At 38.7% G+C, this 24,396-nt stretch overlaps 1 protein-coding gene across 1 annotated transcript in view; it reads left to right on the top strand.

Annotated features, from left to right (window-relative positions):
- The window catches only part of VWA8 (von Willebrand factor A domain containing 8), a 279,054-nt gene that overhangs the window by 168,152 nt on the left and 86,506 nt on the right, over positions 1–24,396 (top strand). The window contains exons 25-29 of the mRNA XM_075065283.1: positions 1,006–1,211; positions 8,799–8,950; positions 20,124–20,232; positions 21,329–21,467; positions 23,012–23,211. Of these exons, the coding sequence (XP_074921384.1) occupies positions 1,006–1,211; positions 8,799–8,950; positions 20,124–20,232; positions 21,329–21,467; positions 23,012–23,211 (806 nt within the window). The remainder of the gene's footprint in view (positions 1–1,005; positions 1,212–8,798; positions 8,951–20,123; positions 20,233–21,328; positions 21,468–23,011; positions 23,212–24,396) is intronic.

Genomic DNA, 24,396 nt, shown 5'->3' with positions numbered 1-24,396 from the left:
CAGGTTTGGTTTCCATAGGCCTTCAGAATTTATCTGTGTACTGAAATTTACTGTCTGCTCCACCTCCTTGACTGAGGGGAGGTGGTAGTGGACAAGTTTTGCAAAGTTACCTCCTGTGGTCTAAACAGGCATTTGTGGAGACAGCACTTATCTGCAGAGTGCTTAGAGCAGCACTCCATGAAGAAGTTCTCCTTTCCAGGGAACAATAGTGACAGGTCAGAGGTTGCTGTTCCAACCTTTTTATTTTGGCCAACCTTGCCTTCAGGCATTTCTAATTCAGCCTTCAGTCTCTTTATTAGGAAAGAGTGACTTAAGAATTTTGTATTTTAATAGGCAGCAGGTTTAAAACAAATAAAAGGAAGTTCTTCTTCATGCAGCGCACAGTCAACTTGTGGAACTCCTTACCTGAGGAGGTTGTGAAGGCTAGGACTATAACAGCGTTTAAAAGAGAACTGGATAAATTCATAGTGGTTAAGTCCATAAATGGCCCCTGTGCGGAAGGTTAAGTTTTCAAGGAATGGTGTCCCTAGCCTCGTCTTTGTCAGAGGGTGGAGATGGATGGCAGGAGAGAGATCACTTGATCATTGCCTGTTAGGTTCACTCCCTCTGGGGCACCTGGCATTGGCCACTGTCAGTAGACAGATACTGGGCTAGATGGACCTTTGGTCTGACCCAGTACAGCCGCTCTTATGTATTTTCAGAGGTGACTAGTGATTTTTGGATGCCTCGTTTTTGTATGACCGGCATGAGATGACTTGAAGTGGCCTGATTTTTTTAGTGGACTGAGCCTCAGTACTTTCTGAAGGCTTTCAGGGTTTTTCAGCTATACTAGGTGGATACTAAGATCTAAGTATTATTAGTACACTGAATACCCACCGACGAAGTGGGAATTCACCCACGAAAGCTCATGCTCCAATACGTCTGTTAGTCTACAAGGTGCCACAGGACTCTTTGCTGTCTTTTTATTAAGGCTTAAATGCATGCTATATATATTTTTTATTTTAGGGGATATTTTTAGCTGCCACGCAGTTGATAATCCCAAACCACAGTCGGAACTGGCTATGCTTAGACAGTATGGACCGGATGTTCCTGAGCAAATCCTTCAGAAACTGGTGGCTGCTTTTGGAGAACTGAGGAGCTTGGCTGACCAAGGAATTATTAACTATCCTTATTCAACCAGAGAAGTTGTAAATATAGTAAAACATTTACAGGTACAATATGCATTATCTTGAATGCAAAAGAATGTAATAAATTAAATGAACAGTAATGCAATATACTCTTTGAAAAACCTTCAAGTGTTGTAGATAAAGTTTTTTTTTTTTTAAATAAGTAATAAATAAAATTTGTGAATGGAAGGATTTGTCCAATAACTGCATTTAGAAAGTGTAACAATATCTAGATGCTCAGATAGCACGGTGATAGGGATCTTGTATGTATGATGGTAATTAGATCTTTGTGAACATTTATTCATAAGTATGTACAATGCATACAATACATTTTTATCTTTCATTATGTTCTTTGTGTGTGTGAGAGAAAGTGAACCTATTATACATTGTTCATATTGGTGTTTCTGATAGAATTCCCTGCACTTTTATAAGAATAACATAATTTAATAATTTACACTTTTGTCTGCTGTTTCATTTTTGATTTACATTGCCTTTATAGGAAATTGAACACTGTTGCTTAAGAATAATAGATCAAAAATCATATTGTATTGTCAAAATTGTACATGAATATGCCTTTGGCAAATAGTTGCTCATGTACTCTGTTTGCCTCACGCAGTCAAAGTGCAATATCATGAATTCTGCTTGAATAATAAAGTTAAAAGGTTAAAGTTAGGTTTTGATTTGTGCTAATAGAAGAATAGGTTTATAACTTGAAGCATATTTCCTTCTTATTTGAATACAGAATGTTTGTATTTTCTACTATTCATAATCTGTGATGTAGGTAATTTAATTATTATAGTGCTATTTCTTAGATTTAAGATCTTATAATATTACATTTATATTTCTTACAAATATTGTTGTAATAATTATTTTAATATAATGTCTCCTATTGTAAGTTCTTTGGCAAAAGTACCATTGTTGCCTGTATGTTCATACAGCACAACGGGGCTGCGTGATGGTGGGCTCAGAGGGGGAGAGGTGTCAAATTTGTCAAATAAGGGCTGGTCTACACTAGTGGAGGGGATCGATCTAAGATACGCAACTTCAGCTACATGAACAGCATAGCTGAAGTCGAAGTATCTTAGATCGAGTTACCTACCATCCTCGCAGCGCGGGATCGATGTCCATGGCTCCTCCTGTCAACTCCGCTACCACAGTTCGCATTAGTGGAGTTCCGGAGTCGACAGGAGCTCGTTCAGGGATCGATATATCATGTCTAGATGAGACGCGATATATCGATCCCTGAGAAATCGATTGCTACCCGCCGATACGGCAGGTAGTGAAGACATACCCTGAGATGGTATGACTGAGAAATAGTATAGTTTTTTTTAAGTTACAATGACAGTTATATCTAATAATTCTAGATTTCTGGAGCAGGGACTTTGTCATTCTGCAGTTTTAGTGGTGCCTAGGACAATAGTTCTTGAATGCAGATGTGGCCTTTGGGTGCTACCGTAATATCAATACAGCATAACAGCACTGATCATTTGAATGTTTACGAAGTAATAACTATCCTGGGCTGAATGACCTACAGGTCTGAAAGCTGAAGTGTTCCCACCAAATAAACTTGAAAGGTCATAGTGATTTATCAGATTAATAGAAATGAGAATCATGTTGTTAGTAATATTAATAAATTAAAACAAATAATTAGATTTTAAATGAAAGAGAAAAAACTACCAAACTGCTGAAAGGCAGATTTCTTTAGAATTAAAACTACCTTTTGGTTCTTCCTTCCTAATGCCATACCCCCAAATAATCTATAATTAGAATATATGTTGTAATGTCAGATGTCACCAAATGACAGTGTTACACCACCTTATAAGTTATTTTTCGTAGTCCACAAGAATTGTACAGTATTTGAAGAAACACTGCTTTGTTAGTTTTCTGATAGAGGTTGTCTGGGGAAAGGTGTGGCAAACAGTATGAGAGTTGGTTCTTTTCCTCAGTTTCCCTCACTGGAGTCAATTAGTGCAGAGTTACTTTCTGGGAACAGGGTATTGGTGTGTGGTCTGAGATTTCCGAAAGAGGCCTGTGTGCCATTTGTGCCCACTTCTGTAGAAAGACTAATGTATGTAGTATAAATAAACAAGTTGCACTGAGTAGATATGCAGACTGCATCACTGAGTTCTCTTTCAGTGCAAACCTATCTCCAAGGCCCTGACATCTGCTACTGCTTAGCAGAAGTCCAACAGTTTATAGTAAATTGTGTTTCAAAACTGGCAAGTAAAGAAGGGAGTGGGATTAACCTAATGTAAACAATTAGTGTAAACAAAAATGTAATAGTTATTCTGAGTAAAGACCTTACCAGCCTTCAGGGAGGGAAGGGTGAGGAGGAAAGGAAGGAGGGAAATGAGTCAATGAACAATGCTGACCTGTAGGAAGGAAAGAGGTAATTTAGTCATATGGTTAAACAATTTCCTTTACAGCAGTTACGCAGCCTCACTTTCTTTGTACTCAGGTTTTTGTTTTCTTTCATGTAATTTTGGAATTTTTCTGCTTCTGCAGAAAGGGGTTAGAACAGGGGCGGGCAAATTTTTTGGCCCGAGGGCCACATCGGGTTTCAGAAATTGTATGAGGACCGGTAAGGGGAGGGGGTCATGGCCGAGCCCCCACCTTCTATCTGCCCTCCCCCCTGGGACTCTTGCCCCATCCAACCCCTGTTCCCTGAGGGCCCCCCCAGGATCCCTGCCCCATCCACACACCCCTGCTCCCTGTCCCCTGACTGCCTCCGGACTGTTGCCGCCCCATCCAACCCCTCCTCTCATTCCTGATGGCTCCCCCAGACCTCTGTCCTATCCAACCACCCCTGTCCCCTGACTGCCCCCAGAACCCCTGCCTTTGACTGCCCCCTGCCACCCCATCCAACCCCCCCTCCTTCCTGACTGCACCCCGGGATCCCTGCCCCCATTCAACCTCCTATTTCCGCCCCAACCCCTATCCACACCACTGCCCCCTGACCACCACCCCAAACTCACCTGCTCTCGCTCCAACCCTCCCCCGTGTCCCTTTACCATGCTGCCTGGAGCACCGATGGCTGGTGGTGCTACAGCTGCGCTGCCCAGCTGGAGCCGGGCCATGCCGCCACCACGCAGCACAGTGACCGGGTCAGGCCGGGCTCTGCAGCTGCGCTGCCCTAGTAGCTCACAGCCCCGCCGCCCAGAGCATTGTGCCAGCAGCGGGGCAAATGAGCTGAGGCTGCGGGGGAAGGGAGACAGCACTTAAGGGGCCGGGGAAAAGCCTTCCGGGCCAGGAGCTCAGGGGTCGGGCAGGACAGTCGCCACAGTTTTCCCACCCCTGGGTTAGAAGCTAAGGCAATATCTTTGTTTTTAGCAGAAAACCTGAAAATTTTGAGTATGAATCAGAAGTAATAGTACAAGTGATTATTAAAATCTCTGCATTCTTACTGTCAGCCAATCAAAGTACAGCAATATGCGTACTCTGTGATTATGGAGACATAATCCTATAGACGTTATGAAAATAAGTCACCCACAACCAGTCATAATACAGGGATTGCAGAATTGAGGAAAACTGTTAAACTGTGTTCCAGTAACAGTTCAGCATCTTTGAGAAAACTCATGCTGAGAAAATCATTTCAGTAAAATGTTTTAGATTGAATAATAGAATACAGTGTTAATAGGTTGCTACTGTGCTTGCTGTTTCTTCAATAAAGTGGTTTTAGCAACACATTTGATAAGATGTCAAGCTACATGGAATGTATACACTGACGTGAACAGAAAATCCATCTAATCTTTATTTTTGTGAATGGGCATGGGACTAGTTTAAAGCAGATTACAATAGTACCTGTATTCACATTTCACATAAGCTTAGATTCACATAAAGTACTTTTTTTTCAAGCTGTACTGTGTAATGACTTTAAGCATAAAATATATCCATTATGAAGCTGCTAAAAGCAAAAACTGTTTTTTGTTTTCAAAAATAACCAGAAATCTAGGAGTAAAATATTAAAGTATTCCAAGACGTGCATAGAAGTGTTACTTGTAATGGAAAGACTCTGTGAATGAGAACGGGATGTACTGATGGGGAATCAATATTCTGTCTGCTAATCTGTTTTTTAAAATCAGTATCAAGTAAATGATTTTAAAGACAGACAAATTTTGTGCTTCAAGTAAACTGTCAGTTCCATTTTTGATAAACAGTTTTCCAGCCAGATATTAAAAATTTGCTGAATTTGTACCATTTGTAGCAATAGAGCTCAATTTTTAAAAATGTAGTTAAGCGACGAGCCTATTGAAAAGTTCTCTAGTTCAGAACAGTTTTTGTGAAAGTGATGATCATCTGCCTCTAAAGATATAAAGTTCGTATCATATAATATTGGTACAGGAAGCACAGAGATATCAGTTTCAGTGACATGAGGGATGTATGACAGAGGAAACAGAATAGTTCAAAAGAGGATAAAGAGACTATTGGGTGGGCCAGATAACGTTTGAGTCAATTTATTAAAGCTTTTGCAGTTTCCTCTGTACGCTACATGAAACAATAAATTTAGAGCAAGTGAGGCTAATCATTATCCTCTAGCGTATTCATATACTGAAAGTTACTAATTAAATTGGTGAAAGCTTGTTGGTTACACTTTGTAATAGAGGGGAAGAATGTGAGTTATTACTAAGAAATGCTATATAACCATAACTATCATTATTACTGTTTTACTATTCAAAATATACTCACTCTGTGTACTGTTAATTACATGATAATTTGCTTAACTTTTGCAGAAATTCTAAAGTTCAAAATATATCACACCATGCTTTTCAGTTATATTTACAGTATATACAAGTCCTGATAAGTTCTATTTCCTACACTATCTATTAAATATATCTTGCAGAATATAGAAGTTGTCCAAGTATAATTTTGTTGCAGGCAGGATGGTTTTATGTGCTAAGTAGTAACAATATAAATAGATATTTGTACTTTTAATTTTGGATGGTGTGTGCAGTGGATCTTCCTGATATACATCATGATATATGAGTAGATTATTTTCTGTGCAATATATTTATTTTGATTCCAGGATAGTGAAATTATTTAGTCCTATAAGTCTTATTTGTAGAAAGGGGTTTAGTAGTTCAGAAATGTCAATTAACTTTTTCCACAGGGATTCTATCTAAAATGTTTCAACCAACTTAACTTAGAACTTTTATCAGAGGACTTTTTTATATTTTATTTAGTAAGGAATAGCCACATTAAATGCGTTGGGGGCAGCTAGAGAATGACTTATACAATCCCACACTTACATATTTTGCTAAGCAAATAATTAGCTAAGTAATAATACAGCCTTTTCTATAGATAGCAGATATGCAAAATTTCTACTACATATTCTTGTGTATGTATTGTATATATGAGTGCTGTAGTATTCTGTGGTACACACATGAAAGGGCTTGTCTATACGGCAGTTTAGTGCGCAGCAAGCAAGCCAGGGCGTGAATGTAGAGTGCACCAGCTTTTCATGCTCTAACTGATCATGTGGATCCAGCCACCATTCAGTAAAAATTCCATCATGTGCTTTGATGTACCACTGTTTCAGACAGGAGTATTGCAAAGTGTGCTATGGAACTTTTAGCATACAGTAGCAGGGTCCGCACAGCCAGTTAGCGTATGGCGTGCCAGTGTGCTGTACTTTCCCACCATGGCTTGCGACACACTAGATCACCAGGTAGAAAAGCCCAAAGAATGAAATGATATACAGCTACCAATACCTCTGCTACTAACGACATCCTTATCTACCATAATATATACACCTGTACCCCACTATAATGCGGTCGTGGGGATCCAAAAATCCCTACTGCATTATAGCTGAAACCCCGTTAGATCAGGGTAGGGATGGCGGGACTCCAGCGGTGATTTAAAGGGCCTGGGGCGCCCTGCAGCAGCTGGAGCCACAGGCCTTTTAAAGCGCCGCCCAAGCCCCGCTGCCGCAGCCCCGGGGTAGGAACAGCAGGGCTCCAGTGGGATTTAAAGGGAACGGGGCTCCCCGCAGCACCCGGAGCCCCGAACCCTTTAAAGCGCCTCCAGAGCCCTGCTGCTACCGCGCCATATGCGGACCTGTGTTATATTAGGTTGTGTTATAGCGGGGTAGAGGTGTAGTTGGATTTAGATATTGTATGCATAATGTGCATGTTATTTTAGAAACTGGGAAAGCATTGAATGCCTGGATTTTGAGTAAGCTGATGATTGGGACGACTTACCAAAACACTAATGAGAATTTTTGGTGTGGGGGGTTATTCTAATATTTGTACATACATACTTTGAATCTTTTTTAAAAATTTGTTTAAATATTTGTTTTAAAATTATCTCCCAGATTTCTACAGTTACTGAAATGTGATCTGCACTAGTAATGTGGCTATGGCAGTCGTTTGGGGCCAGACTGTGTACCCCTTATTCCGCTGGTGTGCGTTTACTTGCACAGTTGGGACTCTTACGCGAGTAATTGCTGCCAAATAAGACTGATGGGTTCACAGTATGCCCCTTGGAAATTTTTTGTCCCTGAAAACACTTACGCATGTGCTTAACTTGACTACTGTGAGTAGTCTCACAATGGTGGTAAGGTTAAGCATGGGCATACGTGTTTGTAGGAATGGGGCCATGGTCACTTAAGGATGGGTAAAATGGGGTTTACAAACCCCATTGAGCACAATCAAAAGGGAGAGGAGAGTCTTGCCTGATGACAGGGTATCAGGCTGCTCACACCCCTGCCCAGCTGACAGAATTGCCAGTCGTGAAGGTATGCACCCGAATCTGTGACGGATAAAGAAAACAAGCCCAGCTACAAAGGAGGGAGAACAGAGAGGGAAAAGAGAAGCAGAAAGGCCTTGAATAGCAGAAGGGGCAGTAGCCCCATGCCAGGCTGCCTCTAAGGAGACAAAAGAAAACTGCAGGCCCTGGTTTTTAAGGGCTGATAGACTCAGTTTAAGTTAAGAATTCATGGACTGGTCAAACTGAAAGGGACCACTTAAGAGAAAGCTGGGACCCCTAGAGAGACAGCACCCAGAGCAGCCAACAATGAGATTTTCAAAAAGTGTTCAGTGCTGGCATGCCTCAGCTCCCATCAACTTCAGTGCGAGCTGTGGTAGGCCAGCACTGAAAACCTTTGCAACTCCCACCTTAAATTAACTTCATTATTCATTCTTTATTTTTAAAAGTGTGTTCTTTATAAATTGCCAATAGTTTGCTAAGCATTTTACAGATGTGTAAGAAGATAAGGTCCCTGCCTCAAAGGTCATACAATCTAACTAGATACTGTATAAAGAAAGCATGAGAGATGCAACAAAAAACAAAGTGATAAGGCAATGAAGTTTAACATGCATCTTGTTAGTTCTGCAATTTCTGTGTTAGTTGTTTCTGTTGTATTCTATCTAGCAGCTCTACGAAGATGACTACTAGAGCTCAGTATTTAGATGCAGGAATCAGATGTTTTTGGTTAATTTAAACAGAAGTTGTCTTTCCAGGAAATAAATATACCGTTCGTTTTATTGCTTCATGACAAATAAGCATAACATTTCTCTCTCAACTGGCTTTAGCGGTTTAACTATACAGACTAACTACAATATAAAATATTTTTACTACATGCAATAACTTAGGTGTATGTAATAAGATAAATGTTGGGGTTTTGTTTCTGTGCAGAAATTTCCAAATGAAGGACTTGCAAATGTGGTTCGAAATGTGTTTGACTTCGACTCCTACAACAATGAAATGCGCGATACTTTAATCAGCACTTTGCACAAACATGGGATACCTATTGGAGCAAAACCTACCAGTATACAACTGGCCAAGGAGTAAGGCTAACCTAATATATATTAGGAACACTTGTCTCTGTCAACCATTTTTCGCTTTCTTTTATTTTGCTGCTAATTGATTAACAACAACCTGGGATACTTGAAGCTAAATACTCTTATGGTTGAAGTTTTGTTTTCTGCAATAATGGACAATTATATTTTACCAATACATTTAGTAATTATAAATTACTAATATTTCATCTCTATTTAATGTCCATGTAAATGTTAATAGTATGTCTGCAAAACAGATACAAACAAATAAAGGGAAATATTTGTTTCTTTCTTCGTCTGTTTTTTTTTTTTTATTGAATTACTACAGATCTTTTCCTATTTGCCATTAAACTCAGAAGCAAAACAAATCCTTTTGTCTTCAATGGGAGCAAGAAATGGTCCTTAATCCTTAGCTCTATAAAAATACATCATCTTAGCATGTCAGAGCACTTAGTTATCCCTGCAGGCTACAAGAAGGATTTTAAAATGTGCTTATATCCAGATCTCCGTTATTGTTTAATAATCATGGCCATTGACTGAACTTGTTATACTATGTACGATTTGAGAGATCAGAAATAAAATAGCCATTTTTAAAATAAAAACCTAAATTGTAAAATCACAGCTGATTGAGCTCATACTTTGCACTTCACATTGATACCTTTCTTTTTCTGCCTTCCGATAATATGTTATTTGATAAATAAACATAATTAACAGCAGTGTTTTTATTTTTATTTTTTTAAACTTCCTCTGAGATGTTTTGAAAAATCTAATATATCTTTTAAGAAATCTCAGAAAAAACAAGTCATTAAACAGTCAAGTAACTGTTTATGGAGAAACAAATATTTCCCTTTTATAATAAAGCAAAGGGTGGATTATGGAAAATTCAATTTTACATGGGATTATACTACTTTTATGTTTGCTTAGAAGCAGCTGAATTGACTCCACTGACAAAAGGTCTTTATCAGTTGTCAGTGTGTAGATTTCTCCTGCAGGAACACCACTATAATCATGTCTAGCAACCTACGTAGATGTTTTGAAGAAGACAGGCGGTCTAATGACTATGGCATAATTTTTCCTCTGGTTGTCTGAGGAATCACGTGTCTGAGGAACTCAATGCCCTAGTAACTACTATATGCATCAAGATGACAATATGCCCCTAAAACTGGTGCCACAATCTCCATAATTCACTTGCTAAAAATCAGTTGCTTGAATTCTGTTTTGAAGGACTATAGAGTGGGTCTGAGTTAGAATGATAGTTTATATTTGATAAGTTGGCATTTTATTTAATTTAAATAAGGATTTTAGAAAAATAAATGTACCGTTTGTTTTTATTGGCTATGGTCTTAACCAGGAGGATTCAGAGTGATTAGATACACAGTTCAGCCCAAGTATAGAGAAAAATATCCTATCTTAACTTCCTCAAAGCTCACAAGTGTTCATATCTAGGGATTTTGGTCTAGGCCTATTTGTATTTTAGAAAACATTTTGCTGGAATTTAAGAGTGGAATAATTATGCTGATTCAATCCAGGAATAATGTGTATGAGTGCTATGGAAGGGACAGTTCAATTAAGCACTGACCCCCCACTTGGTAAGGCAACTCCCATCTTTTCATGTGCTGTATGTATATACTGCTTACTGTATTTTTCACTCCATACATCTGATAAAGTGGGTTTTAGCCCACGAAAGCCTATGCCTGAATAAATTTGTTAGTCTCTAAGGTGCCACAAGGACTCCTTGTTGTCTTTGCTGATATAGACTAACATGGCTACCACTCTGAAACCTATTGATGTGTTGTTTCACTGGTACAGGAATTCTACTGCATATGTTAATATATTTGATACAACCTTTTGTGAATGTTTTATTTTATTTTAATATACTGAGCTTTATTTATATTTAGCAGAGGTGACTCTTTGTATATGTTTCATATCACTTTATCCAAAAGACATCTACAAGCAGGAATTATTTAATCTACCACTGAACCAGAGTGGAATGTGATAGCTGTTATTTATCTATGTAGGAACAAAGCATGGTAGGCACACAAACAACAGACAGGGGTATTACATAGCAGTTTAGAACAAGAAACACAGAAGAAGAATGTATCCAGTTAAACTTCAGGATGAATTTAGGTGGGCAGAATGCAGTTGTCTATTCTGGAATTTTTGCTTGGACTCTGAAATGAATATGCCTATTCTTGTGAAAAGGGTTAGGAGATCATTAATGGTCAATAAAAAGGGATTCCTGCGATGTGAGTTGTTTTATGGAAGGGATCAGTGTAGCCTACAGAATCTCACTCAATGTCTCCAAAGTTAAATGAATTATAATCGATCCATACTCCATGGTTTCAGGCTTTGGCATGAGATTTTGGAACAGGTTGTCAAGCTTAAAAGAACTGAGAGCCCTCAGAGAAATCAGTCGTGTTCATAGGCCAGCAAACAAAATTATAAACCTCCAAAAACCATTTCTTCACAAGAGAGGCTGACTAGGTAATCACAGATACTTTTGAGGAAATGCACCTAACTAAACAATACTGTATGTTGGGAAAAATTCAGTGTCATTCTCCAGTTGGTTATCAGTGGCCTATACAATATATTTCTTAGCTAATTTAACTGCAGGTGTTTTTCTCATTCACATACATATCTCATTTTTAAAATGTACTATGCTATTTTCCTTTATAATATACTTTATATTTCTTAACAGCCCTTCATTCAGTGATCTCAGTATACTTTCACAAACATTAACAAACAATTTACAATGTCCTTGTTAAATAGTTATATATAAAAGATCACTTCACGTGCCACTGAAAGTCAATCACTTCTGCAGCAGTTGTTCAGAACAAGAAGTGAAGGAAACTATCATAATTAATTGAAACTGCCAGGAAAACATAAGACCCAAGATGGAATTTGGCCAGGACACCAGATTAACACTACTAAATTCACAAATGCTGTGAGGTCTTTAACTGCTCTCTGAAGGAGAGCATCTCCAACAAGTGTCTGGACCTTTGTTCATCATTCTGGACATTTGTTCACTAGTGACACAGAGGGTAGACTGACATAGAGGCTACTTGCCGAGTCACCAGCATCACATCTTGTAGCATATTTGTTCTTTGGAGCTTGCTCCTGTCCAAGTACTGAGTAAATAGAACTCTCTGTACTTTGAGATGTTGCATGATAACAGTAGAATATCATGCAGGCATGAGTTTCATGTGTTACTTTGAAAAGGTATTTTTTGTACATTTTCTGTTTTTGCCTTTTTAATTTCACCATGCTATTGTGGAAATATTAAATATCAACACCCAATTGGGCTTCTTTAAGCCTTTCATTATTTTATCATATCTCCTCTAGATTTCCAGTTTTCCAAGCCAGAATATACATCGCCCATTCCCATTTTAAAATCATCTGAACCTTTTTCTAATTGAACTGGTTTGAAAATATCTCTGTGAGGTTCATCTGTGGCCAGATAATAGATATGGGGCATGTCCTGACTCCCAGGATCTTGTGAGTTAACTGAGGGTTTTTTTGGTATTGCCTGTCAAGTAAGGAGTGGGAGAGTTTAACTCCATTCTCTCTACTCCCCATCTAGTAGTCCCCTGTATTTAAGTCAGGGTATCTTTATGAATTTTACAATATCTTTTGATAAGCTTAGCATTGCAGAATTGATGTTTATAAATGCGAGATGACTTACCTACATATCCTGTTCTCGGAAGGTAGTGATTATAATTGGTCCCCACTCACCCACGCAGACTGGAAAGCTATTGTTTTTATCTATTAGTTTTCCTTTTAATTGATATCTAATGCAGCTGGAGGCTGTGTACGAAATAACACACATGAGGCTGTGCACTGTTCATCAAATTTCCACACATCTGTGCTGAGGCCCATGCAGCAGTTCACATTCACTACATAGGAGTACACAATGGAGTGTATTATTACACCCAAAATTGGGGGAAAGCAATTTGTAGGAATTAAATATCGTATATGTAATATTTAACCCCCACCCTGCCAGAAAGTACTCTGTTGTCAGTTCTAACTCTAGCAAATTACTACATTGAGCTCTGTGGTGTTTACATGAAATAGGACTGAAGAGAGAGTGAAGCCCTCTAGATTTGGTCCTGAAATAATTTAAAACAAAAACTGCTGGTGTGAGAGTATCTTGGACATCTTCCTCCCTTTTTCTTCTCTACTGCATACCTTGTTCCCCATTCCTTACCTCTCCTGCTATTGGTGAGTGGGTCTTCAGCTGCTAAGCTGCTGCTTCTGTTAATTTGTCTTGTCATTGTGATCCATTCCTCAGCAGTTCCTTCCCTGCTTTGTGTATCACTGAGCTGACCTGTTATAGTGAAAATGTAAAGAGCTGGGTAGGGCTGTGCAACGGGGACTGTATGGAGAGACGGGGTGACAGTGACTTACTTCAAGCCCTATTCTTCTCTGTTAAATGATTGGTCAGGCTATTCCCATAAGAGGAAGGAGGAGAAAGGAAAGATGGGAAGAACCATTTAATTTTTAGTCTTCACTCATCGAGTTGGAGGCAAGGGCAACTTCAAGCTGCTTGAATTTTTTAATGTCTCTTTTTCCCTCTTTGTGTCTCATGGATAAGAAATAGGAAGGTCATTAAACTGAAACCTTAAATGATACAAATAAGACTTTAATCAAAAGTTGTTTGTTTGAAGTGCCATGATCTGGTTAGCAAAGAACATAAGAACTGCCATACTGGGCCAGACCAAAGGTCCATCTAGCCCAGTATCCTGTCTTCTGACAGTGGCCGATGCCAGTTGCCTCAGAGGGAATGAACAGAACAGGTAATCATCAAGTGATCTATCCCCTGTTGCCCATTCCCAGTTTCTGGCAAACAGAGGTTAGGGACACCATTCCTGCCCATCCTGGCTAATAGCCATTGATGGACCTATCCTCCATGAATTTATCTAGTTCTTTTTTTAACCCTGTTAGAGTCTTGGTCTTCACTACATCCTCTGGCAAAGAGTCCCACAGGTGCTCTGTGTGAAGAAATACTTCCTTTTGTTTTAAGCCTGCTGCCTAATACTTTCAATTGGTGACCCATAGTTCTCGTGTTATGAAACATTCTATCCCACTTTTGATTCACAAGACTGTGAGTTCTCTAATTTACTAGTCACGTTTTATAACTCCTGCCTGAGGCTATATTAGTTCTGATAACTACCTTCAGAAAACACAAATTACAAGTAACTTGATTCCTATAAACTTAGTCTCTTCATTTTTAGTGGACTCAAGAACTCCATTTATATTTTGCCTCTAGAGAATTATTTTCTGACAAATTCTCCCATTAGACTACTGTACATGAAGAAAATCAATCTAAATAACAATTTTATGTAGAATCACCATGTTGACTAAAGGTTTTGGGCCAATCTCCACCTCTTCACAAAAACATTACTTACATAACTGCCTCATTCTCAATAGTGAATCCTGGATCTAGAACCCTCAGGGTAAAATAGTCAAAAAGTAACAATTTAAACAAAATGGATCTAAAGCATCTGACAGGTTGATTGACAGTCCAAGAACTGACTATGAAATAATTCAGTGGAAATGACTGTTAGATGTTAGTCCTTCTTCCGTATGATGTCACATTAGGAGTCTCTAGAGACATAAAAACAAACAAGCTTTAGCTTTTGATGAAGTGTGTGAATAAGAGTTCTTGTTTGATACTGTAGATCAGGGGTAGGCAACAGAAGGTGACACGCAAGCTGATTTTCAGTGGCACTCACGCTGCCTGGGTCCTGGCCTCTGGTCCGGGGGGCTCTGCGTTTTAATTTAGTTTTAAATTAAGCTTCTTAAACATTTTATAAACCTTATTTACTTTACATACAATAGTTTAGTTATATATTGTAGACTTATAGAAAGAGACCTTCTAAAAACATTAAAATGTTTTACTGGCACGCGAAACCTTATATTAGAGTGAATAAATGGAGACTTGGCACACCACTTCTGAAAGGATACCGGCCCCTGCTGTAGATTATCATTCCAGAGAATGAAGGAGTTTGTGTAGAACTTTCTGCCTACATCTTAAACTCACAAGTTTCCACTACCTCTCACATCTTTGCCTGTGACTTCAGTGATAAGAATATCCATACTGGATCAGTGCAATGGTCCGTCTAGCCCAGTATCCTGTCTTCTGCCAGTAGGCAATGCCAGGTGCCCAAGAGAGAATAAAAAGAACTGGCAGTCATCAAGTAATCCATCCCGTGTCTCCCATTCCCAGCTTCTGGGAAACAGAGGCTAGGGACACTTCAGAGCATGGTTTTGCATCTCTGCCCATCCTGGTTAATAGCTATTGATGGGCCTATCCTCCATGAGTTTATCCAGTTCTTTTTTTAACCTTGTTATTGTCTTGGCCTTCACAACATCCTCTGGAAAGGAGTTCTACAGGTTGACTGTGCGTTGTATGTAAAGAAATATTTCCTTTTCTTTTTTTTAAGCCTGCTGCTTATTAATTTCGTTTGGTGACCCCTAATTCTTGTATTATGAGAAGGAATAAATAATACTTCCTTATTTACTTTCTCCACACGTCATGATTTTATAGACCTCTATCATATAGTCATCCCTTTTCCAAGCTGAAAAGTCCCCGTCTTTTTAATCTCTCCTCATAAGGAAGCTGTTCCATACCCCTAATCATTTTTGTTGCCCTTTTCTGAACCTTTTCCAATGCCAATCTGTCTTTTTTGAGATGGGGCAATCAGGTGTGAACGCAATATTCAAATGTGGGCTTACCATGGATTTATATAGAGGCATTATGATATTTTCTATCTTATTATCTATTCCTTTCTTAATGATTCCCACCATTCTGTTTGCTTTTTGGACTGCTGCTGTACATTGAGTGGATGTTTTCAGAGAATTATTGACAGTGACTTCAAGATGTTTCTTGAGTGGTAACATCTAATTTAGACCCCATCGTTTTACCTGTATAGTTAGGATTATGTTTTCCAATGTGCATTACTTTGCATTTATCAACATTGAATTTCATCTGCCATTTTGTTGCCCAATCATCCAGTTTTGTGAGATCCCTTTGTAGCTCTTCACAGTCGGCTTTGGACATACCTTGAGTAGTTTTGTATCATCTGCAAATTTTGCCATCTCACTGTTTACCCCTTTTTCCAGATCATTTATGAATATGTTTAATAGGACTGGGCCCAGTACAGATCCCTGTGGGACACCACTATTTACTTCTCTCCATTCTGAAAACTGACCATTTATTCCTACATTTTGTTTCCTATCTTTTAAACAGTCACCGATCCATGAGAGGACCTTCCCTCTTATCTCATCACAGCTTACTTTGCTTAAGAGCCCTTGGTGAGAGACCTTGTCAAAGGCTTTCTGAAGATCTAAGTACACTATATCCACTGGCTTCCCCTTGTCCACTTGCTTGTTGACCTCTCAAAGAATTCTAGTAGATTGGTGAGGTATGATTTCCCTTTACAAAAGCCATGTTGACTCTTCTACAACAAATCAAAGGGACTAAACCATTCAGAACTGGGGAAGAGAATAAAACCTCAAGAATTTAGGAGAAAGGTGAACTTAGTCCCCTTAGTGGAAAAGAAAAGAAAAAAAGGCACTATTAGCATAGCAAAGCTCCGGCAAGACATCATAAAGATACTATAATAGAGGCTCAATTGAATGTATACCCCAAATTAGAAGACATAGTAAGGGAACCAAAAAAGTGCCACCATGGCTAAACAACAAAGTAAAAGAAGCAGCAAGAGACAAAAATGCATCCTTTAACATGTGGAAGTTAAATCCTAGTGAAGAAAGTAGAAAGGAACGTAAGGTATGGCAAGTGAAGTGTAAAAATATAATTAGGAAGACCAAAAAAGAATTTGAAGAACACCTAGCCAAAGACTGCCTCGTATCTCACCGGTCTACTAGAATTCATTTTTAGAAAGTGTGGAAATCGAGGATTTATAAACTCATGATATTTTCATGCGTTGTCTACATCTCAGGTTTAAAACAAAGGCTCTAATCTTTGACATTTTCTTCAGGACATGAACCAATTTCAAACGGGTCTGGTATATCTCTCAATTGATCAGTTCTAATTGCTTCTCAAAATGAGCATGTAGCTTTTCCAAAGACTGGAGAAAATTGTAAAAATTTCATGTAAATAGTCATAATTATTAGTAGATTCATTGATCTAAAGTTTACTACACATGAGAGCTATGTGTAAGGAGTTCAAAACTAAAATCTAATTCCTTGTGAAATTGATGCTACTGTTACCAAGTTCATAGTACTCAGAGTAATTTAAATTCATGTGCTTCCTTCATAATCCCCCCAAAATGGATCAAATCCAGGCTTTCCCAGAAAATCATTTTGAAATCCAAAACAAAAACTCTTAAGAGTGAACTTTACTTTCATTAATAAACCAACATGTCTTTCTAGTAACTGACTCTATACTCCTCTATGCATAAATGTATCTATCTTGGAGAAATATGTGCATTAAAGAGTATACTCTGAATAATTGTTAATGATTGGATTGGATGTCATAACCTGAGCTGTGTTATGCTTACGTTTCTTTTGGCTCTGGCTTAATTTTGACTCCTGATGTGGGAGAAAACTGGCCAGACTAGTTAGGAAACAGGTGAAAAACATTGAGACACTGTAAACAGAGTCATTCAAAAATATGAATCTTTTTCCAGTCAATGTTAAAAGCAGGCCTCACACTGCAAATAATTAAACAAGGGGAAATTGAAGATAGGAAGCAATTACAAGAAATATAGTTCTCAAACCTTGGTATTGACTGATGTTGTAAATAGGTGTAAAGTCATAAAAACTGTCTTCTCAGAGCTGGTTAACTAGGGAATTAAACGTAATGGAAAACACCGCCTGTCAAGCTAGTTTAAATTCAGACCAGATTGCATCACCAAAAGTCATTACCATTTTATGGCTGAACATTGACCTATGTGAAATGCTTTGTTGGTTTCAATCCCTTTCCTAATTCAATATCACAAAACCTATCATTGGCAACTTTATTGAGAGTCTCAGCAAATGGGCCAAGGACAGAATCGGTATGGAGATTGAACTACTCTGTGGCCCTTCCAGGTTGATTGAGGTATATGGGCAGAACAATTATTAGAATATTTTAATTTATTTTTCTTGTGCTGTTCAGAAAAATTAGAAAATATAATTGTTCATTCCTAAAGTTGGAATAGAGAGAGATTTTAACTTCTACAAAGTTCAGGGGTGCTCAGACCTAGGGTTTTGATTTGGTCCCCCTCTCTGCCCAAAATATCTATAAGAAACAAAACCTCCAGAGCCTATTATTTTTAAAGAATTCTGATTGTAGGAACAGACACAACAAATACAATGAGCGAAATCAAGCACAGACAACAAACAGTCTTGGAGAACTTATTTAAAATAGACTTCAGAGATGTATTTTTAGAAGGAAGGAGAGGGGATGTCTTTTGTTCTCATGCCAAGTTTTGTAGTTATGCAATAACATAAGAGGTTTAAATAGTGTTTAGAAATATCTCGCACATGCTCTCAACTTTCTTATGCTAGAAGCAAATTAAATACATGCCATATGCCAACTAGTTCCAAATAAGAGAGATCAAAAGGACATTTTCTGATACTGTATCTTAGCATATCAGTTCTTTGGTTTTAATGTAATTATTCTGCATTAACAAAACTTCAAGTAATTTTATTAGTAGTTGCAAATGAGAGAGAGTAGAGGAACAAAAATATGTGTATTATATTCTATGAAACTACTTTATCATATACCAATATTTTCAGTTATTGCAGAAATTATTTTTGACAGTTGCCCACATATTCTCTTCCTGAATGGAAAACAAAAGGAAAAAAAAATGAGATCAAGAGCATCATTCAAGTTTAGGCAAATTAACCCTGTCTTTTCTGCAGGATTGGCAAGGTTGTGTTTTGAGCAGGTGACCACAAAAAGTAGTGAAGGCTAACCATCCATGAGAAACCCTACACCTGCCATATCGATACCCTTAACACGGCATACAGAAGGACCATCCTTCTGCACTTTCTTGTGATACATAAGAACGGCCATACTGGGTCAGACCAAAGGTCTATCTAGCCCAGGGGTCAGCAACCTCTGGCACGAGGCTCACCAGGGTAAGCATCCTGGCAGGCCAGACCAGTTTGTTTACCTGCCGCGTCCCACTGGCCACGATTCGCCACTCCAGGCCAATGGGGGCAGTGGGAAGCCGTGGCCAGCACATCACTCAGCCTGCGCCACTTCCTGCAGCCCCCATTGGCCTGGAGCGGCGAACTGCGGCCAGTGGGAATCTGCAGACGTGGCAGGTAAACAAACTGGCCCAGCCTGGCAGGGTGCTTACCCTGGTGAACCTCGTGCCAGAGGTTGCCGACCCCTGATCTAGCCCAATATCCTGACTTCCAACAGTGGCCAATAGGGGGGATAGCTCAGTGGTTTGAGCATTGGCCTGCTAAACCCACAGTTATGAGTTCAGTCCTTGAGGGGGCCACCTAGGGATCCAGGGCAAAATCAGTACTTGGTCTTACTAGTGAAGGCAAGGGGCTGGACTCAATGATCTTTCAGGGTCCCTTCCAGTTCTGTGAGATAGGTATATCTCCATATATTATTATTTATTAATGTCAGGTGCCCCAGAGGGAATGAACAGAACAGGTAATCATCAAGTGATCCATCCCCTGTCACCCATTCCCAGCTTTTGGAAAACAGAGGCTAGTTTTGGCAGCATAGGCAACTGGCATATGGTCATTGTCTGTACTATGTGACCCATCCACTGGGTGTCAGAGAACTTACAACAGCAATTAATGCTCCTTCTTGCAGCAATAAACCGATTCAACATTTACTGTACTCATGCAGTTTTTGTAGAGGAACATATCACTTAGAAGAGCTCCCCACACTCATTCTGGCATCCTCTTTCAATTGAGTTAAGCTGATCAAGAGAGCACTGAATATGCTTCGCTACATAGTTCAGACAATTCAGACTTTTGAAGCTTTTCTTTTCAGAGCACAGTCTTTTAGATTCTGAGATTACTTGTGTTTCAGAAAATTAAAATGTTTGCCATTTAAAAGAAATTGAATGTTTCAGCAAGGGAGCATTTTCAACTAGAGAATCTTTAAAATAGCCTCTTAGGAAAACTCTATCGTTAAACGATGTATCCCTTATTCATTGCAAGTTAACAGGGATAAATGTTTCTTTGTTCATATGTTGTTTGATAGGCTACCCTTGCCAGACCATAAATTTATGGGCTACTGGAGAATCAATCAATCAGGGAACGCACAGCAGAAACTACTGTGTCCAACAGAAACTCATCAGTTAAATATAAAGGTTTGTGTTGTTTTCAATGCTTAAAAATATTGATTACCAGTAGTCATTTTTTCTTTACAGCAATATATCATCACCCAGATTATGGTTTAATAAATGTAAGATGTCACTCATTTCCTGCAGAAAGAAGAATCTGAGTTGATTTTTGTAATGAAATAAATACTGTTAATGATACAGATTAAAAAAGTAGACTATTTTGTGATTCAAACTGCCAGCTGAGTGCTGTGGGGTCCTAGCTTGTGAGCCCTCCATATGCAGGACATGTACTGAAAGTAGTACTGGGGGGGATGAAGGGGGTGGACTTTGCAGGGTTGAGTTCAAAAGCTCTTGCAGAGTTCTTGCTATGAAGGTGACAATACCATTTTTAAAGAAGCCCGGAAACAGGCATAGATGCATAGGGAGGTGCAGTTTCAGTCCCCAGATCACAACTCATCTGGATGAGATATAAAATGGGAAGGAGTCTGTTTTCCAGTTTCATTCACATGCAGCTGAAATTTTCTCTCTCAAATCTGAATCTGAACCTTTGGTCTGATTTGGCCTCCAGCCTAAACCTAATCCACATCCTCTACAAACCCAGTGTCTTGTCCTGTCTTTATTAATTAATACTTCAGTGGTGGTGGGGAAACTTGTTAGTGTAATGTTGTTTGATATTTTAAACCTTCCATAATCAAGAAATTCAGTATTGTTTCCTTGCACAAATGCACTGTGCTTTCATTATTGATCTAAAACTCTCCAGGCAATGTGACCTCTCCTCCATGGAATTAAGGGCCATGGTTCCATACTAAGTTCCATGCAGTCCCCCATGACTAGATGGATGTAACAGTTGAAATACGTAGCCTCAAGGGAGGGCGACAGCATGACTTGTATATTGTGGGGAAAACAGTGGCAGAATCTTCAGAGCTCCAGGTGAGATGCAGAGAGTTTACAGGAAAAGCAATCTGGTTCCTTCCCAAATATAAGCCTTCATCTTTTCTTTATAGTGCTTGGTCAGGCACTTAGTGCTAAAAGCAATAGAAATGTTTAGGAAAACTCCTAGTGTTTATAAAGGTTGGTGAGTGAAATAAAATACCTAGTCCTCACGGTTATCATTTTCTTTTAGGGTCCAGTCTATTTAAATGTTCAGGGATTTCCACTGGAACGGCATGAAGCAAGGTCCCTTAGTTTCACAGAAGAACTTGCTTTTTGGACACTGCCTTTGAATGAGGTTAATTTGGTCAGTGATGTTGCTGTAGCAGAAGGTACAGTAAAATATTTGTAATTTTTGTAATGATCCCTATTATTGTATTATAGAAGTTACACTGAAGCTAATGAGGAATTGGACAGATGAGATCGTAATTGTTCGTGAATAGTCAGTACTATGTAGTTTGTATTCCCTTTTTTTGAAATATGCAAGAGCAATGTCATATTTTTGTAATTGCGCTAAAAAAGAAACTACAAATTCTGTGCTGAGTGTATGCACATTAACACAGGGAATTCATTTCTGGGAACCTTCACTGTGGGCCTACATGAGATATAGAAAAAATAATATTGCTTCCTTTTCTTTGTTTAACTTTTTTTTTTAAGTCAAAAACGACAAAATGCAAAAACAATCAATCATAAAAGGGGAGTATAATTCCATTAAAACATATTGGTGATAATGTAAACTATGAAGGAAATTTGGCTCTAAAAGGAAATATAGATGCGTAATTCAAAATGTTCCTAATTTTTATATTATATAATACACTGTTTCAAAATTAATTTTAAAAACTTTTTCTAACTTTGCCCTTCTCTAGTTAAAGCCAGTTCTAATGCAACACTTGTAGCATGCAAAGTTCTGTGATTTCTTTCTGGTGCTTATGCCGATCAATGCCCTTTCTTATTTAATCAATCCTACCTTATTTAACTACATTGTGTGTGTGTGTGTGTGTGTGTGTGTGTGTATCACATCATTATTGATATTTGTGACCAATACTTATGGTATATTATAAAATGTAATACATTTTGTGGCTGTAATTTATTTTACAATGTAAATACATTAAAATTATGAAAACTGACAACGCTGCCTTTTTCTGATTGTGGCTTCACTTTCTAAGCGTGTTCCCAATTTTTTGATGACATTAATAGAAATTGCAGTTTTAATTTGATGCTCAGAAACATCTAAAGTGAGTCAAAAACAGTTGTAGTGTTTCTCTTGCCACATGAAACTTCCTTCCTGTTGTCTATAATTATTAAATGACCTGGTGTTTTAGTTCCAGTAAGTGGACACATTTTTAAGAAGTCTGCATCTGAAAACTTTTACTATAGTTTTCTTTTTCTGAGAAACTTTTCTTTTTTATAAGTAAACTTGTGTATGCTGTACAGGTTTCTGCTTATAAGGATTCATATAACATGAGTCTTTAGCAGTTGATTTGGATGCCAAACCAGCTTTATGTCTTGGACTTCTACTCAAATATCTTTTGGAATATTTGTGGAGGGAGTTACTAGTCAGTGTGAAGCCGGTAACAACTTGTTTGTTAAAAGTTTAGTTTACATAATGGCCACATTGCATTCTTTGATTTATGTACAAAATTCCCTTTGTCATCATGGGACTGCTGCTGTAGGTTAAGAGTAGCACATAGTCCTTCATGGATTGATTGATTGATTGATATATGTGCCATAATAGTATAAACTTATTTTAAATATGTTGCTGTATTCCCACAGTAGCATCATTCAGTTTTCAGTTAATCTGATGGTTAACATGATTTTGGATCATGACAAAGTCTTTTGCTTTCATTAATTTTGCCTTATTTTCTTATTTCAGAAGATGAGACTGAAAATATGCTCTATGTGGCTACATGCAATCCAGTTTCCTTATATTTCATGAATGTATCTAGTAAAAATGGATACTTTGTGGATTGTTATGACATCTTCCCAAGAACATTTGGAAGCATGTGGCAACCCTTTGTGACTGTGGCACCTCTAGGAAATCCACTCAAAGGGCAAGTGATTCTACATGAAGAGCAGGTAAAATAAATAAATATATATCCTCCTGTTTCATGTTTCATTGTGAGGAAAATAGTACAGCAAGAGTAGGGTCCCTGTGGTTCTTCAATCTCTGTAGGTTGTGAGATACTTAGGATAAATATGCACTCTTCTGGATATTTAGTCAAATTGCACAATAAACCTTTAGAGAGGATCCCTCAGCTCTACTTTTTCTTGCAGTGTTTAGGCTGGTTTAAAGTATGTTTTTATGTTCTTTTGCATTATTAATGCTGAGATTTGCCTGTTTATCCTGTGTGACAGACCCAGACCAGTGTGGTACAGGAGTCTGGTAGAGGGCAAATATACTGGTCACTGGATGAGTAGTTTTCTGTTCCCTGAGTGACCAGAGCAGGGGCTGCACTAGAGTAATCAGGAACCTGCTAGAACCAATTAAGGCAGACAGGCTGATTAGATCACCTGCAGCCACATCAAGCAGGCTAAATCAGGGCCCTGGGTTGTTTAAAAAGGAGCTCACTCAGTCAGCGGGGAGAAATGCCAGAGAGAGAAGTGCAGTAGTGAGAGCTGGGGCAAGAGCACAAGAAGCCTGCCGAGGTGAGAGCTGTGCTGCTGGAGGGATAAGGACGTACAAGCCGATTCATCAGACACCAGGAGGAAGGTCCTGTGGTGAAGATAAAGGTGTTTGGAGGAGGCCATGGGGAAGAAGCCCAGGGAGTTGTAGCTGTCATGCAGCTGCAATCCACAGGGCCCTGGGCTGGAACCCGGAGTAGAGGGTGGGCCCGGGTTCCCCGCAAACCTCGCAACTCCTGATCAGACACAGAAGGAGTTGATCCAGACTGTGGGGAAGATCACTGAGGTGAGCAAATCTGCCAATAAGCGCAAGACCCACCAAGGTAGAAGAGGAACTTTGTCACACCTGTTAGTGGTAAAAGTACACTGAGAACTAGTGGAGGGGGAAAAAAGGAGATGATTTGAGTTTGGGAGTCTCAAATTAGCAGAGGAAACTTATTAAGTCTAAACTCCCCTATTTTGCTATGTATTCAAATCCAAGCCTTGCTCATCACCTTTCTAGTTTTTGAACTTTTAATAAAAAAAAAAAATGCCTTCTGAATCACAATTGTTCATGCCACCCTTGTTTTTTTTTTTATTAAGTATCATGATATTGCCTTTTCCATAGCATGAGTTTTGTGGGAAGTTTGGATGGGTAAA

This window comes from Chelonoidis abingdonii, chromosome 1, assembly GCF_003597395.2.
Source record: "Chelonoidis abingdonii isolate Lonesome George chromosome 1, CheloAbing_2.0, whole genome shotgun sequence".
NCBI lineage: Eukaryota > Metazoa > Chordata > Testudines > Testudinidae > Chelonoidis > Chelonoidis abingdonii.
The sequence above is the reverse complement of the archived record's forward strand: the minus strand, read 5'-3'. Positions and strand labels throughout refer to the sequence as shown.